The sequence below is a fragment of the Pipistrellus hanaki genome (genome assembly GCF_964339955.1).
Source record: "Pipistrellus hanaki genome assembly, chromosome: 6".
NCBI lineage: Eukaryota > Metazoa > Chordata > Mammalia > Chiroptera > Vespertilionidae > Pipistrellus > Pipistrellus hanaki.
In genome coordinates this window covers 87,017,160-87,033,774 of record NC_140508.1, presented here as the reverse complement: position 1 = coordinate 87,033,774, position 16,615 = coordinate 87,017,160, and the positions used below count along the sequence as shown (strand labels likewise).

The 16,615-nt window shown below is 53.7% G+C and overlaps 1 protein-coding gene across 2 annotated transcripts in view; it reads right to left on the bottom strand.

Moving 5' to 3' along the window:
• Positions 1-16,615, bottom strand: part of CDH2 (cadherin 2) — a 136,232-nt gene that overhangs the window by 14,594 nt on the left and 105,023 nt on the right. The window contains exons 5-14 of one of the 2 annotated variants that reach the window (XM_084887055.1): positions 16,386-16,541; positions 14,314-14,458; positions 10,376-10,548; positions 7,037-7,174; positions 5,763-5,948; positions 3,844-4,097; positions 2,869-3,011; positions 1,732-1,965; positions 993-1,226; positions 78-217 (exon numbers count right to left, since the gene is read on the bottom strand). In XM_084887055.1, coding sequence (XP_084743181.1) covers positions 78-217; positions 993-1,226; positions 1,732-1,965; positions 2,869-3,011; positions 3,844-4,097; positions 5,763-5,948; positions 7,037-7,174; positions 10,376-10,548; positions 14,314-14,458; positions 16,386-16,541 — 1,803 coding nt within the window. Of the gene's footprint in view, positions 1-63; positions 218-992; positions 1,227-1,731; positions 1,966-2,868; positions 3,012-3,843; positions 4,098-5,762; positions 5,949-7,036; positions 7,175-10,375; positions 10,549-14,313; positions 14,459-16,385; positions 16,542-16,615 lie in introns of both variants that reach the window. The other variant, XM_084887056.1, reaches the window with a different exon arrangement.

The following is a 16,615-nucleotide window of genomic DNA, read 5'->3' as shown; positions in this document are numbered from 1 at the left end:
CCCCGCGGGCCCTCGCGTGTGTCCTGTCCTTCAGTTTACGATCTCCCACGTCCACCCCAGAGCTGGCTCCGGCTCACCTGGTCCTCCTCGCCGCCGCCCTCCTCGTCGTACTTCAGGATGTTGTCCCTCACGTCGTCCTCGGGGTCGATCAGGAGCTGTTTGGCCTGGCGCTCCTTGTCCCGGCGCTTCATCCACACCACGAACATCAGCACGAGGACTGGGGGCGGAGGGGACAGGCGGACACCGTCATGGCGGGCACTCGGTCTACGCGACCGCGTCTGCAGCGCTCGCAATCCGCACTCTGGCTGAACACTGCCAGGCACCTTTTTCCCCGCCACCTTCCCTGGCCTCACACTGAGAGACAGGATTAAAGCAGGGCCCGCCTCTGGGGTTGGCGTGTGAAGACCTGGGCCCCAGACCCGGTGCCCGTGAGCTCTCTGGGCCCATGCCTGTGCTCAGTGCCCGGGGCCGATGACCGTTTCCACCTTTCCCGTGGGCCTGCCGGAGGACACTCAGACTAATGAAATGATCTGGGCCCGGCCAGCGAGGCTCCGTGGTTGAGAATCGACCCATGAACCAGGAGGTCCCAGTTCAATTCCCCGTCAGGGCACACACCCGGGTTGTGGGCTTGATCCCCAGTGGGGGGCGTGCAGGAGGCAGCCGATCTATGATTCTCTCTCATCGCTGATGCTTCTCTCTCTCTCTCTCTCTCTCTCTCTCTCTCTCTCTCTCTCTCTCTCTCTCTCTCCCGCCCTCTCCCCTCCTCTCTGACATAAGTACAAATATATTAAAAAAGAAAAATAAAGGAAGAAAGTGGCAACAGGGCCTGGGCGGGGCTTGCTATCAACACGTCAGAGCAGGACGGACACGGGCGCCCCTCCCCGCCAAGGGCAAGTGCTGTCCCCATGGGACCGGGGGACAGCGCTTGGGCGGCGGGGGCTGGGGACACTGGGAAAAGCAGCAGCGGGAGCGGAGCCAGGGCCCGGCCTCACCCAGCAGGATGATGATGCAGAGCAGGATGGCCACGATGGCCCCGGTGCCCAGCCCGGCGCCCACGATGCGGTCCACGTCCGTGCAGTCCCCGTTGGAGTCGCACTGGCACACCTTCACGCGCAGCACCGAGCTGTTGGACCTGGGCGGGTTCCCCGAGTCCGTGATGATGATGGGCACGTCGTAGATGCCCGCCTGCAGGAACTTGATCTTCAGGTTAAGCTGAGCGAAGTCACCTGCATTAAAAAAAAACAAAAAAGGCCCAGTGAGAGGGACCACCGCATGAGATGGGAAGCACCAGCACCTTCTAGAAGAAATGTTCTCCCTGACAGCGGATCCCAGCATGCTGTGCGGTGAAGGCATGCTGGCTTTCAGGGCTTTGCTGTTTTTTTCTTTAAAGACATTTTATTGATTTTTTTAGAGAGAGGAAGAGGGAGGGATAGAGAGCTAGAAACATCGATGAGAGGGAAACATCGATCAGCTGCCTCTTGCACAACCCCTCCTGGGGATGTGCCCGCAACCAAGGTACATGCCCTTGACCGGAATTGAACCCGGGACCTTTCAGTTCCCAGGCCGATACTCTATCCACTGAGCCAAACCGGTTTCGGCAGGGCTTTGAGGTCTTACACGTTAAGTGGCTGTGAAGACAGACTAAATGAGAAGATTATAAAGCACCTGACACGGCCTGGTCGTACCCGGCGGCTCCAGGGCCCGGGCACTCACATAACGAGCCGTCCTCACCATTGAGCCGCGTGATGGTCCAGTTCCTCTTGATGCTGGCGGGAGCCAGCGGCAGGTCGAAGGCGAAGGGCCCGGCGTTGGGGTCGATGTCGTAGTCCAGGGCGGTGATGTTGATGGCGTTGGGGGCCGGCGTCTCGCAGGTCTCGGCCTCCTGGGGCAGCACCTGCGGGGCGTTGTCGTTGATGTCCAGCAGGTAGACCTGCAGCGTGCCCGTCCCGCTCATGGGCGGGATTCCTGAGGAAGACAAGCACACGCCGCGCTGAGCACCGGCCGGCACCATCACGCTCACCGACGGCCCGTCACCCCGGACGGAGAAACCGCTGCCGGTGCCTCCCAACGACTTCCAATCCAAGACCCACACAGACAGGCAAAACGCGGTCCCAAAGCCGATACCCTGAGGCTTCCGTCCTCAGTCAGCCCAACGAACACACCAAATTACGAGTTTCCGAGCTCATGACAGACTAGAGGCAGAGAATTAGAAAGAGGAAAAATGCCCGAGACGGACAGACGGACAGACGGACAGACGGATGGCAACAGAAATATTATACAGAGACCACCCCAGAAACCACCGTGTCCGGGCCACGGAGGGCGGACTCCACTTGCAGTGACAGGGCACCGACGGGCAGCAGGACAGAAAACCCCAAAGGCTTGTCATCAAGGCCACCAGGGAGGGGGTGGACAACAAGAAGCACACGGGTATGTCCCAGATACCCCATGGGAGTGGAGCATAGGAGCTGGGGCCTGAGAGTTTCTAGACCAGTGGTGGGCAAACCGCGGCTTTCGGGCCACATGTGGCTCTTTGGCCCTTTGGAGTGTGGCTCTTCCACAAAATACCATGTGCGAGCGTGCATGTAGAGTGCGACTGAAACTTTGTGGCCCATACACAGACATCGGTTTTCGGCCTGGGCCAGTCTATTTTGAAGAAGTGGCTTTAGAAGAAGTTTAAGTTTAAAGATTTTGGCTCTCTAAAGAAATTTCAATCGTTGTGCTGTTGATATTTGACTATGAGTTTGCCGACCGCTGGTCTAGATAGTTGGGCCTCACAGGAAACCTCGTGTCCGAAGGACAGGTTCCCGAGGGGCTCTCCTCGCTCTGAGGACACGCAGGGAGCCATGGTGCCTGGCCGGAGGGACGCACCGTTGTCCGAGGCGAGGAAGGTGGCGTTGTAGATGTTGTTCTTCACGTGGGGTGACTCCCGGTCCAGCACCGCGATTGTGGTGATCTGCCCGTTCACGGGGTCTACCCGCAGCCAGTTGGCAGGGTCGGACAGCTTTGTGTATCTACAAAAGGAAAGTGCAATGCGGTTATTTCTTCGTGCGTGAGACTTAGGGGGGGAAAAGCATACTTTACTGGGTTAGTTCCAAATGCAACCAGCGAATCAGCTTGCATGTTTTCAGGTGACAGCTGGGAAGACGAGGTTAAACGTGGGAAGTGTTTCTGGGACAGGGGGAATGGGGGGTGGTTGTGCCTCAGCCCAGCCTGCACCCTCTCAAATCTGGGATCCCTGGAGAGGTGTCCAACTCACAATCCAGAACTGTTGGCTTCCAACTGCTCACCTGCCTGCCTGCCTAATTGCCCCTAACCGCTTCTTCCTGCCAGCCTGATCAACGCCTAACTGCTCCCCAGCCACCAGATTGCCTCTAATTACTCTCCCCTGCCGACCCAGTCACCCCTAACTGCCCTTCCCTGCTGGCCTGGTTGCCCCTAACTGTCCTCCCCTGCTGGCCTGATCGCCCACAACTTCCCTCCCCTGCAGGCCATCTTGTGGTGGCCATCTTGTATCCACATGGGGGCGACCATCTTTGACCACCTGGGGACGTCCATCTTATATGTTGGAGTGATGGTCAATTTGCATATTACAGCTTTATTATATAGGCTATTTAAAAAATTAAAGGAGCCAGAGCACATGTTCTTCCAATAAGACTGGAGCTGATCCACTCTTAAGTCTCCAATGCGCTCTATTCATCGATCTACTGCGGTTTATCAGGGAATGAACAATACTCTCGTAAGGAGCTCTGGTTCCAGTGGGAATCTCTGGCTCAAGTGCTCCCTGTGACGCACAGCCGAGAACAGACTGGGAGTGGCGAGACCAGCATCAGCGGCATCCGGTACCTAATGCTCTGCTGCATGTATCGATCCGGGTCCTGAGCGGTGAACGTGGTCAGCATGGTCCCGGCGTGAAGGCCTTCCTCCTGGCGAATGATCTTGGGGTTTGGGACGAAGTAAGGGTTTTCGTTCACGTCAATGACGGTCACGGACACAGTTGCCGTCGACTGCGGTGGGTGCTGGATCCCCTTGGCTAATGGCACTTGATTCTCCGCAGCAACCGTGAGGACAAACATCCGGTTTGTTTCAAAGTCGATTGGCTGGAGGGGAAAAAGGGAAACCATGGTTTGGTGGGAAGTAATACATTCGTTCTGCGGTTTATCCTTCTATTAACGCCTTCTCCAAAACATTCCTTTTTCGTTCACTCTGCCATAGCTTCTTCTCTGATTTCTGGAAAAGATGCATTTGCATGGCCAGTGATGGAAATGGTGTTCACAATTCAGCTGAGATGTTTATACACCTTGGGTCCTTCAAAGACTTATGGTCACAGAGTAGCATGTTACTACCCTGTTTCCCCGAAAATAAGACAGTGTCTTATATTAATTTTTGCTCCCAAAGATGCACTAGATCTTATTTTCAGAGGATGTCTTATTTTTCCATGCGCTAGGTCTTATTTTCGGAGGATGTCTTATTTTCGGGGAAGCACGGGTAGGGTAATGACTGAATGTATTTAGCTACCTCTAAAGTCTTGATTATTTTTAAAAACAGTATGGTTGCTCAAAAATACTCCATCAATAGGTCACTTGAGAGGGTCTGGGTTGTCATCAAACTCTGAAAAGATGTCCCTCTCTGGGGGGCTGTGCTCAGTGTGTGATAAAGAAAAATAGACCACACCCAGAAAATGTTAACTTCTCATGAAGCTAAACTCATTCAACTGGAAAGTCCAATCATACTCCGATATATTAATATATACATTTTAAAGTACATGCACATTTACACTTAAAAATAATAGTGCTTATAAAGCAGAAAAGTGGTGTTTGTTTTCTTTTAACCTAGGAAACAAGAATTCTGGTTGTTTTCCAAAAGAATTGTGGGTATTTTCCTGCTGTGTAAGAACAGCTCTATAGAGAAAGGCAATGCTCATGTAACCCTTTGTGTAAATATTAACTTCCCATGTTCCCCAACGCCTCCTATCCACGGGGAAGTCACCAGGAGCCCAGGGACCAGCCTGAACTTTGATTCCTAATTCTCTCTGACCACCTGCCGTGGGGGCGCAGACAGACAGCGATGGGCGGGGCACCATGGACAGCATGGGGAGCTCCCTGCTCCTCATGAATGACCCAGAGCTTTAAGAGTTGTGCACAGATTAGCGCTGCCAGGTTATTACACTTGGAGTTCATACCCCTTTACTTCCAGCGCGTGGGCTTTTATTTTGGGGGGGGAGAGGGGGTTAGGGGGCATTAAAGATCAGAAGAACCAAACCCGTCAAGCCTTAACCTTAAAAACAGCATTCAAACACAGCAAAGCACCTTCCACACCTTTCGAACGCGTGGACCCTCTTCTTGGCTGCTCTCCCCACCTCACTTCCGTGGTATTTCCTGGCCTGTCCCTGAGCCAGAACCTACCAGCCGCCCGGAGGCTAAGAACAGGGGGCGGGGCCATGTCCCTCATCGCCACCCACGGGGACCCAGACTTCAGGCTGCGACAGGTCACTCTCAGAGCCACACGCTTGGCAACACGCCGTGGGCGGGCCTGCCTCGACGAACAGTGTCCAAGCTCAGTTCATGACAACCGGACTCCAGAGGTCAGTGACTATGCCAGCCTCAACAACAGCCACCACATCCCATGCGGCTCCTCCAGGGCACTCATTCCTGAGCGAGTGTCCGGGGAAGAAGAAAGCCACCAGACCGGAACGAGACGGGGCGGTCCTGGCCGGCGGCGTGGCCGTGGGCTGGCGGCCCGAGCTCCTTCCCGCCCGCTCTCACCTTCACCACGGTGACCAGGCCGTCGTTGCTGTTGGGGTCGGTGTGGATGGCGAAGCGGCCGGTGGGGTCCCCGCCGCTGATCCTGTACACCGCGTTCCAGGAGGGCGTGTGCGGCTGGTCCTTGTCCGTCACCGTCAGGTTGGCCACGATGACGTCCACCCGGTTCTCAGGGACTTCGCCGTAGAACTGCCGGGAAGGGGAGCTCGGTGAGAGGAGCGGCGGGCCCCGCAGGACAGCGTGTCTCCGGGGCCACCACCCTGCCCCGAAGGCCCACCCCATCTCCGTTACCCCAACTCTGCAGGCAATCGCAGTGGTTCTGTCCGATGTTAAACATGATGGGATGTTAGCCGGCAGACAGGTTTATTTTCCCAGAGATGGCACTGTTTCATGAGCATTAAAATGAGTCTCCAATGGGGGGTCAGGGGATGAGTGGGAGGGGGGAGGACAAGGTGAGTCTGAGGGACCATTTTTCCCCGAGAGATGGCCACTATATGTGGGTGAGGTCATAAACATCCGTCATGTCATCCGTGTACCGGGACACATGCCTAAGTGTTGTTTTTAAAAAATATATTTTACTAGAGGCTGGTAAACGAATTCGTGCATGGGTGGGGTCCCTCGGCCTGGCCGGTGACTGGGGCCATCTTGCCCAGTCCAGGGGGAGGTACCGCGGGAGGTTGGCTGTGGGAGCGCACTGACCACCAGGGGGCAGCTCCTGCATTGAGCGCCTGCCCCGTGGTGGTCAGTGAGCATCATAGTGACCGGTCATAATAGTTGCTTAGGCTTTTATATATATATATAGATTGATTTTTTTTACAGAGAGGAAGGGAGAGAGATAGAGAGTTAGGAACATTGATGAGAGAGAAACATCGATCAGATGCCTCCTGCACACTCCCTACTGGGGATGTGCCCGCAACCAAGGTACATGCCCTTAACTGGAATGGAACCTGGGACCCTTCAGTCTGCAGGCCCACGCTCTATCCACCGAGCCACGTCAGTCAGAGCACATAAGGGCTGTCTTAACAGCACAGAGCTCTGTGGGGAGCGTGTGTCCGAGGTGGTGTATTTTAAGAACCTCATCTGCGGACTTGGTGGCCAAAAGAGAAAAAGTGGCTCGAGTGCCTCACCAGAACCCTGGTTCAAGGACAGGACATGCTGGAGTCAGTAGCCAGTCTGCCGAGAGGCTGAGCAAGTCCCCCCTCCACGCACACACTCGTCGCTCAGGACGCAGCCTCCCAGGGGCGCCCGGGCCGGGCCTTGCGTGGCCGGGTACTCACCGACATGGCCGTGAACTCGGGGGGGTTGTCGTTGATGTCGGTCACGGTGATGACGGCCGTGGCCGTGTTGGAGAGGCCGTAGGTGGGGCTGCCCTCCGTGTCGGTGGCCTGGATTATCAGCGTGTACTGGTGCACTTTCTGAAAGGAGACGGAGGTAACACACATACAATCAACTCCTCACGATGAACATGATTGCCCCTAACTGCTCCCCTGCCGGCCTGATCGCCCACTAATTGCTCCCCTGCCGGCCTGATCGCCCACTAACTGCTCCTCTGGGGGCCTGATCGCCCACTAACTGCTCCTCTGCGGGCCTGATCGCTCACTAACTGCTCCCCTGCCGGCCTGATCGCCCACTAACTGCTCCTCTGCGGGCCTGATCGCCCACTAACTGCTCCTCTGCGGGCCTGATCGCTCACTAACTGCTCCCCTGCCGGCCTGATCGCCCACTAACTGCTCCTCTGCCGGCCTGATCCCACACTAACTGCTCCCCTGCCGGCCTGATCGCCCACTAACTGCTCCCCTGTTGTAAATGCTCTTCATGCCGCACGGCTAGCACAGCCTCATTCACCCCGATCACGGCACCGGGATTCCCTGATGGAGCCGGCTGTCACTGGCCAAGGGCAGGTCTTGTCTGTCTGGAGAGGCTGAACTGTGCCTTTTCACCTCTGCTCATGGGAAGGTGGTGTGTTAAACTCACAGCTGAGTGGACACCGCCAGCGGCTCTACCCTCCCTTCCCCTGGGAACTTCTCAGAGTCTGAGTGCATGTGATCGGGCCCTCGGGTCCCATTTATTTTATCACATGTCACTTTCTACCCCGTTCAGGGGACTAGAGACAAGGAAGAATCTTGAGAGGGAGAAGAAAGCATAAATAATCCACTAAGTATATATGTTTTCCTTTTATATATTACCATAGGCCCAGTGCATGAAATTCATGCACAGGGGCGGAGGGGAGATCCCTCAGCCCGGCCTGCAAGCTCTCCAATCTGGGACTCTTTGAGGGATGTCCAACTGCCGGTTTAGGTCCCCCAGGGATCAGGACTAAACCAGTAGTTGGACATCCCTCTCGCAATCCAGAACTGCTGCCTGCCTGATCGCCCCTAACTACCTCTGCCTGCCTGTCTTATTGCCCACTAACTGCTTCCCTGCTAGCCTGAACACCCCCTAACTGCTCCCCTGCCAGCCTGATCACCCCTAACTGCCTCTGCCTCAGCCCCACCACTGGGACTTTGTCCAGAAGGGCGTCTGGTCAATCCAGTCTAATTAGCATATTACTCTTTTATAAGTATAGATTTCTTTATTTAGTTGGGATTGCTGAGCCAAGAAGTAGGCCTATCAACAAATTTGACACGTACTTACAAACTGCCCACTGAAATATTACCCTCATCAACTGTTCAAAACCAACTCCCCAACCCCCTTGCTAAACTGGGATATTTTCCATCTTTAATGTTTGCCAATCTGATGGATCAACAATGGTACCTCAAGTTATTTAGCAAGTTGATCCTACGTACATTCACAATCATTACATATGCTTACATGTTTGAGGGCGTGTTTTCCTATGTGTATTCACTCTATTATAACAGAGTTGATACAATACTTTCTCCTATTTCAATTCATATGTTATTCACAACTATCGGTGTCTCCCCCAAAATGTATACACACACTTTGGATAATTATAAAGGCAGTCATGTGATTGGTGAGGTGTTAAGTTTACCTCACCATAATGCTTCTGTAAACCAAGATATTTCTCAATAATTTAATAACTATTAAATATATTTTATTAATTTAACGATTAAAATACATTTCATTTTCAAAACTGAGCTATCAGTTATTAAAGTGTGTATACATTTCTTGGGGGGACACTGTATATAGAAGGATTACATTCTTAAATGAAGGCAAAATCTAATTAAAGGATTTATGTTTCCATTCTTAGCCCTGGAACACAGTAGGTATTTCCTATGTGTATACCTGACATACTGCTCTTTGGACATAACACTCATTGTGCCCACAGACCTACAATGGATATGACATTCACACACAGGCGATTGTTACCAAATGGGTGTCTCTGCTTTCAAATTCTGCTGCAGTTTGCAGGGGACGGCCAAACCCAGCCGCACGCACTGCCCCGAGAGCGTGCCGAGCTTGTCTGAGAAGTCTGCAGCCGGAGCTGGCAAGTGTGTATTAGGAAAATCTAACCCAAACGAGTGTCTCAGATCATGGGAAACCTCCGGCAATTGGTGCAGATAAAAATATAGGCTGTTTCCATAAACGTTAAGGCATTCCGAACAACAGAACTCACTTCTTCAAACCCAATAAGCCACCACTGCGAAGAGCAGCCCTCCCTGATTCCCAATATAACCCACGTTGTGAATGGCCAGGCCTGGGGGTGCCTGGAGCGTGGCCAGGACAGACACACACTGCAGCTTCCGAAGCAGCTGCGAGGGGGCGGGCCAGGGCCTGGCACAGGGGGGAGGGCACGCCCCCCTCCCACACGTGACCCCAGGTCTGCCCAAAGGTCACTCTCTAACAGTTACTTATTGCAGGTTTCTTTTGTCCTCCTAAAAAATAAAGCATCATACTGTTTTAAATTAAAAAAAGGAAGAAAGGGAGAGTGCTGGCTGGGCCATGTTAAGTTTTAACCGGTAACAACCTAATGCTAATGCAAGAGAGGACTCTCAGCGACTCCCTCTCCCCACCCAGAGCGCCCTTCCGGAGGGCCGCCTCATGGTTAGGAGAGAGGTTTAGGCGCTCAGGCCGGCCTCCCCGCCGAAAGTAGTGAAAATGGAAAGTTTTATTGAAATTCCACTTGTTAGCTCTGTTTGCGGAAACTGATACACATTTAAAAAAGCAAGCATTGAACGCTCTGAGTTATAAAAGGACACTGTTATCTCTAAAATACAGTGTCTCTTCAAATCAAGAAATGGTTTGGAAAACAACCTCACCCACATTTCCAGAGGCCTGGTGGGTAAAATGCTCTCTCATTCTGTAAAGAAGGCTCAACCATAAGGCCAGACCAAGGCAATGCCAGCGGTTTTAGAAATTATTGTAGATGCCAGAGGTACCCAATTCCACCTGCTTAACCACCAGAGGCATCTAGTTAACTTAGTCAGTTCTCACACCGAGTCTTACACAGACTAAGCACGTCAGACTAGCAATGACTTCTTGTGTGCATGTATCCTTTAGCCAGTGTGAAGCTGTGCAGAAACGGTACCAGAGCTTTTTTGGTGGCAATGAGCCATGAGCAGCACTGTGGATGCACTGTCCCCCGGGGACAAGCTGCGGGCCCTGCTGTGCACCTCGGAGATTAAGAACAAACAGGAAAACAGCCGTGCGAGGCTCACCTCTCGGTCCAGTCCGGCCGCCACTGTGATGATGTCGCCCGTCTCGTTGTTGATGGTGAACATGTTGGGCGAGGGGGTGCTGGGCGCCTGGGACAGGATGCGGTACCTCAGCATCCCGTTCTGCGTGTTGGGGTCATCGGCGTCGATGGCGGTGACCGTCATCACGTATGTTCCTGGACACGGCACACACGGAGCGTGAACAGACGCCCTGCATTTCAGCGTCTCCCAAGCAGCAGCCTGTTTGCCTCTGCGTTCAACCTCAAGCCCACCTTTTCAAAGCAAGCACTTCATCCACAGACTTGATTAAAAACACTATTCATACGAAGAGTACTGCTGAAACCCGTCTGGCCCAGTGGATAGAGCGTCGGCCTGCGGACTAAAGGGTCCCAGGTTCGATTCAGATCAAGGGCATGTACCTTGGTTGCGGGCACATCCCCAGTGGGGGGTGTGCAGGAGGCAGCTGATCGAAGTTTCTCTCTCATCAATGTTTCTAACTATCTCTTTCCCTTCCTCTCTGTAAAAAATCAATAAAATATTTATTTTTTTAAATTAAAAAAAGAAGAGTACTCACTTTATTTTGTTATTATTATTTTTAAATAGTTTATTGGTTTCAGAGAGGAAAGGAGGGAAAAGCAGTGAGAGAGAGAGAGAAATCAATGGTGAGAGAGAATCATGGATCGGCTGCCTCCTACACTCGCCCTACTGAGGATTGAGCCACACCCGGGCATGTGCCCTGACCAGGAATCCAACCGAGACCCCTGGTTCAGAAGGCAATGCTCAGCCACGGAGCCACGCCGGCCGGACCAGAGTCCGCACTTCACAGAAGAGAAACCATGGTTTCGTTACTTGAAAGGAACATTGTAAAACATCTGTACATTTACAAAGACTCCCTTTCTCCATCACTTTGAAGACAAGTTCACTATAGATTAAATAAAGGATCACTTCAGACCTTCCTTTAGGAAGAAGGCAACTAACGAGGGAGACGGGGGCCCTGAGCGACAGGTATGCTGGCCCCGGTTCCTCCCCTCGGACCCGTCTTCTCCTCACGGAGTCGCATCGGGAATGGCAGGCTGAGCCAGCCTCCCCTGTTCTCTGTGGCTGAGGGGAAGCAAGCCGGGGCCTAATGGCCAGCACTCCCTTCACCGGCCACGGTCACTGCTCCGTACACCGGCCAGCGGAGGCACTGCGGCTCCCGTACCCCAGGAGACCAAAGGAACGCTGCACCCACCGAGGGACTCCATCATCAGACACCTCGAAGGGAGATCTGCAAAGTACCGGGTCAAACCAGTCCTAACCAGCTGGACGCGCAGTAACGGTGAGCAGCGAGAGAAGGAGTTGCTCTTTCGCCGGCTTTGTTCCCTGGGCCGTTGACAAGAGCCGGATCGCCCCATTTCTCTCTCCTCGCCTCCTCCATGCTCACTCAGCTCAGGCCTCCTGGAGCCTGAACGGTGGCTCCCCTTCCACAGGGAGCAGTTTCTGCAGAATTAACTAAGGCGCTAAGGCGAGGCCACACCGTTCACGTCACTTTCCAGAGCTGGGCCCTCGGAACAAGACACCCTTTTGGGTTGTAGGTCATCGCTGCACACTCCCCGCCCCCCATAAGTCTGTTCATTTGCCTGCGTGTACCTCGTACTGTTCTTCCCTGGCAAAATTTACGCTCCCACCGGGCAGGGACTCGCTCGTCAGTCAGGGCGGTGTCCACTGCCCAGCACACAGCACACGCTCTGCAAACACTGGCTGAATCACTGAGTAAATGACTGACTGACCGAATGAATGAGTTGCTAAAGCAAAATAACGTTTCAGAACCTTGAACCAAAATGTTGATTGCAATGCCAATTCACTCAGGACTCATGGTAGCACGAAGGCTTGCCCAGAAGGAATGCTTTCAGACGTACAAAACCACCGCAGGAAACACACTCACGGACTGTCTCCGCTCCTCACGAAACCTCCGAAGTCTTCCATTTGTGGTTGGGGTTACGGAGGTGCGTGGTCAAATGCATAATAAATAAAAAGCAAACAACATCCCCAGGCAGACCCAGCCCGGCTCATTACCTGAGAACAGGCATGGCAGGCCATGTGCCCTGCGGACACCTGCCCGCGCTGCGGCTCCCGGCCCCCATCTCCCTGTCACAGAGCCTCGTCTGCACTGGGCCGCGGGCGCCCCCGAAGGCTGAGCTTCCTGCAGGCCCCCCCACCCCACTCCTGCGCCCCAGCCCCACCTCCACGTCTTCTCTGAGGACATGGACCGGTGTGACTGGGCCGAGAGAAAATTACCAGCGGGAAGCGCGTTTGGTCAGATCCGTGTGGTGTGTGCAGCACAGGGAGCTGCACACGCCGGCCCTGATGGCGGCGGTAACAGCACCGTTGTGAGTGGGGAGGCATTGTAAAAAGGGGGGGGGGGAGGGGGGAAACGCACAGCAATACAGCGAATGAAATCTCTCCCAACACCACAGCTGGCAAACAGGTCCTTTCCCCCCCCACCCACTGGTGCTCAGGTCCCGAGCCTGCGCCCACAGCAGACTCGGGGTAAGACTCGAAGCCTTAGTCACACATCGTGCCAGGAGGCTCTGGGCATGTCAGCGGGGTCACCCTGACCCCAGTTCACAGCAGGGGCAGTGACCTACGATGGCCAGTGTCTCCCAGTCTGCTTTCGGTCTTACCACATCAGCTGGCCCCAGGAACCAAATATATATATATCTTATAAAATCAACAAAAAATATATATATATATATTTTATTAATTTTTTTACAGGGAGGAAGAGAGAGAAGGATAGAGAGTTAGAAACATTGATGAGAGAGAATCATCAATCAGCTGCCTCCTGCACATCCCCCATTGGGGATGTGCCCGCCACCACGGTACATGCCCTTGACCGGAATCAAATCTGGGACCTTTCAGTCCGCAGACTGAAACTCTATCCACTGAGCCAAACCAGCCTCGTCGGAATCAAGTATATTTTATTATTATATTTTAAAATATATTTGTATTCATTTCAGAGAAGAAGGGAGAAGGAGAGAGAGAAAACAAACAAACACACATCCATGATGAGAGAGAATCATGGATCAGCTGCCTCCTACACGCCCCACACTGAGGATTGAGCCCACAACCCGGGCCTGTGCCCTGACTGGGAATGGAACCGTGACCTCCTGGTTCCTAGGTCGATGCTCACCCCCGAGCCCCCCAGCTGGGCCCAAGCACCCTTTGGACTCTGCCCTGCACCTGAGCTGCCACTGTGACTGCAGTGCACTCCGCACCTGATGGGCAGAGGCCCTGGGCGCGGGGCCCGCTGTGACTGCGGTGCACTCCGCACCTGATGGGCAGAGGCCTGGGTGCAGGGCTCGCTGTGACTGCGGTGCACTCCGCACCCGATGGGCAGAGGCCTGGGTGCAGGGCTCGCTGTGACTGCGGTGCACTCCGCACCCGATGGGCAGAGGCCCTGGTGCGGGGCCGCTGTGACTGCGGTGCACTCCGCACTCGATGGGCAGAGGCCCTGGGTGCAGGGCCCACTGTGACTGAGGTGCACTCCGCACTCCATGGGCAGAGGCCTGGGTGCGGGCCGGCTGTGACTGCGGTGCACTCCGCGCTCCATGGGCAGAAGCCCCAGGTGCCAGCCCGCTGTGACTGCGGTGCACTCTGCACTCGATGGGCAGAGGCCTGGGTGCGGGGCCGCTGTGACTGCGGTGCACTCAGAGGCCCTGGGTGCGGGGCCGAGCAGGAAGTACCGTCCGCTGGATGCCACTCTGTAAAGCCCATCTCCTCCACCGAAGGCGGGACAATCGGAGCGCGAAGCAGAACGACATCTTCCCGTTTCCCCTCTTCTCCCAGGTTCCCCGAAGAAGCTACCTTCCTCTCCCCAAAAGCACCAGGGAGGAAAGACAAAGCCGCTCCAAGGCCCCCGGCCCCCTCCCGCGGCCCCCAGCGCCCCCGCGCACTGCACTCACCGGGCTTGGAGCCCTCGGGCACCGTCCCGTTCCAGACCTGGTGCAGGAACTCTGGCCGGTTGTCGTTCATGTCGATGACGTTGATGACGATGTCGATGGGGTTCTCCACCTGGTTGCCGTTGATGTCCACCGCGTGGGCCCGCAGCTGCAAAAAGCCCCGGTCACGGGCTCGTGGGCGCGTCCCCATCTGAGTGAGGAGACAGCACCCCCTCCGCCTGCCCCCCCCCCCAGCACCCAGGCACCCACTGGCCAGCAGAACAGGGGCCACTCTTCCAGCACCGTCTGTCAGCAGGGACCATCCCCCCCCATACCAAGGCCCAAGGCCCACAGGGACCATCGCCAGGCACTGCGCCCCCCGTCCGATGGGTTTGCCTCACTGAACCCAAATGAGGAGGCAGAAGCGACCAGAGTTTGAAAGGGAAACACTGAGCCCAGAAAGCCCAGCCACTAGCTGTGGGCGCTGGTGGAGCCCGAGTTCAAGGCCAGGACCCCTCTGTGCCCAGATCCCTTGGCTGTCCGTCCTGCTGACTCGGGGTGCACAAGGTGCTCCTGGCACAGAGCACTCACACAGACCAAGGGAGCGGGGAGCACCCAGGGAGAATCAGTGTGCGGAGGGAATTCTCTCACGGGGTTTGGTCTCTGTAACTGTCAAAGGCAGTGCTGAACCTTACAAGTGCATGGGTGCATAAGACCATTGTTCTTCTCTCAAGCTCAAGGTCTTCGCTTTGAAGGTGTTCTAGACATTTTTTTCTTTTTAAACAAATATAATCACTCAGCTACTCTTGGAAGGATAATTGTCAGCATCTTCTCTCTGGCACAGAGACCCGTTTCACCCTGTGCGCCAGCCCCAGCGTTCCACGGAGTTATTTTTAACGGGATGCTCCCGGGTGCTCCCGCAAGGAGGATGCGGGCAGCTGCTCTCTGGGGGACACGCTCTACCACGTTACAGCAGCACCGGCACACCCTCTCCTGTGTAGAGGCTACCGACTCCCGCAACAAACCACCACCAATAGGCGTTAACATTATGTTACAGTCATTCAACTAAATACTGTGGAGCAATCGTGTCCAATTCATGGCTGGCAGGCCCAGCACGAGTTTGACATGCTTGATTTAAGTAAATAATTATATATATATATATATAAATTTTCATTGATTTCAGAGAAGATGGGAGAGAGAGAAACATCAATGATGAGAGAGAATCACTGATCAGCTGCCTCCAGCACAGCCCCTACTGGAGTTTGAGCCTGCAACCCAAGCATGTGCCCTTGACTGAAATCGAACCCAGGACCCTTCAGTCCATAGGCCGACTCTCTATCCACTGAGACAAACCAGCTAGGGCAAATAAATAATTTTCACTGACAGGAGAAGGTGTTAAATCTTATGACAGTGAAGTGGCAAAGGCTAGTTTCACAGAATGGTTCTAATTTTCAAAGAAAACATTTGTGAATTTATCCACAGCAAAACACCTTACAGTACTGCATCAACGTGTTTAAGATAACCGTTATTTTTACAAACTAGGATTACAATTGTTTTCACTTTCTTGTCAATACTGTATTATTTGAAAAGTTTTATTCCTGTATTATTCAAAAAGTTTTTGCAACATGCACGTATTCCTCTAAAAAATAGCAATTTCATCAAACGTTTTAGTTGTTCATGTGGAAATTAAAGAAGTAATAAAGATCAATTTAGGTTTCTATATTTAAACTCATGAAAAAAAATGGCTGAAATCTTGTTCCAGGAAAATGTACAAGTATGACCAGGAAAAAACAAACAGAAAACAGAAGCAGGCTTCCTGGAACTGACATTCTCATATTAGGTAATTCTTGCATCTGAAAATACTCAGCCCAGCGCTATTGCTAAGTTGGAAAAATCAGTGTCCAACTTATACAGGGTGGGCAAAAGTGGGTCTACAGTCTTTGGATGGAATATAATTCAATAATTGGTGGGTATAGCGGAGTGAAGGTTAATGTGCATGTTTCTCTTTTATTAGTGTAGATACACATTTAAAAAATGACCTGAGAGGCGCACACGGAGAAGACTGCACGCACAGCATGTCAGCGCAGAAGTCTTACGTGGAAGCGGGCGATTTGCTCCCGGTCCAGTGGCTTGGTCACGGACAGCTGCCCGGAGATGGGGTTGATGATGAAGATGCCGGTGGGAGGCTGGTCGGCACCGGGCCCGGTGACGCTGTACCGCAGGGAGAGGTTTTTGTCTCTGTCGGACCGGATCTGCGGGTCCAGAAGGCAATCCCGTTAGACGAGAGACCACGTGAGCGTGTCACCTGAGACCCAGCGTGCCACGC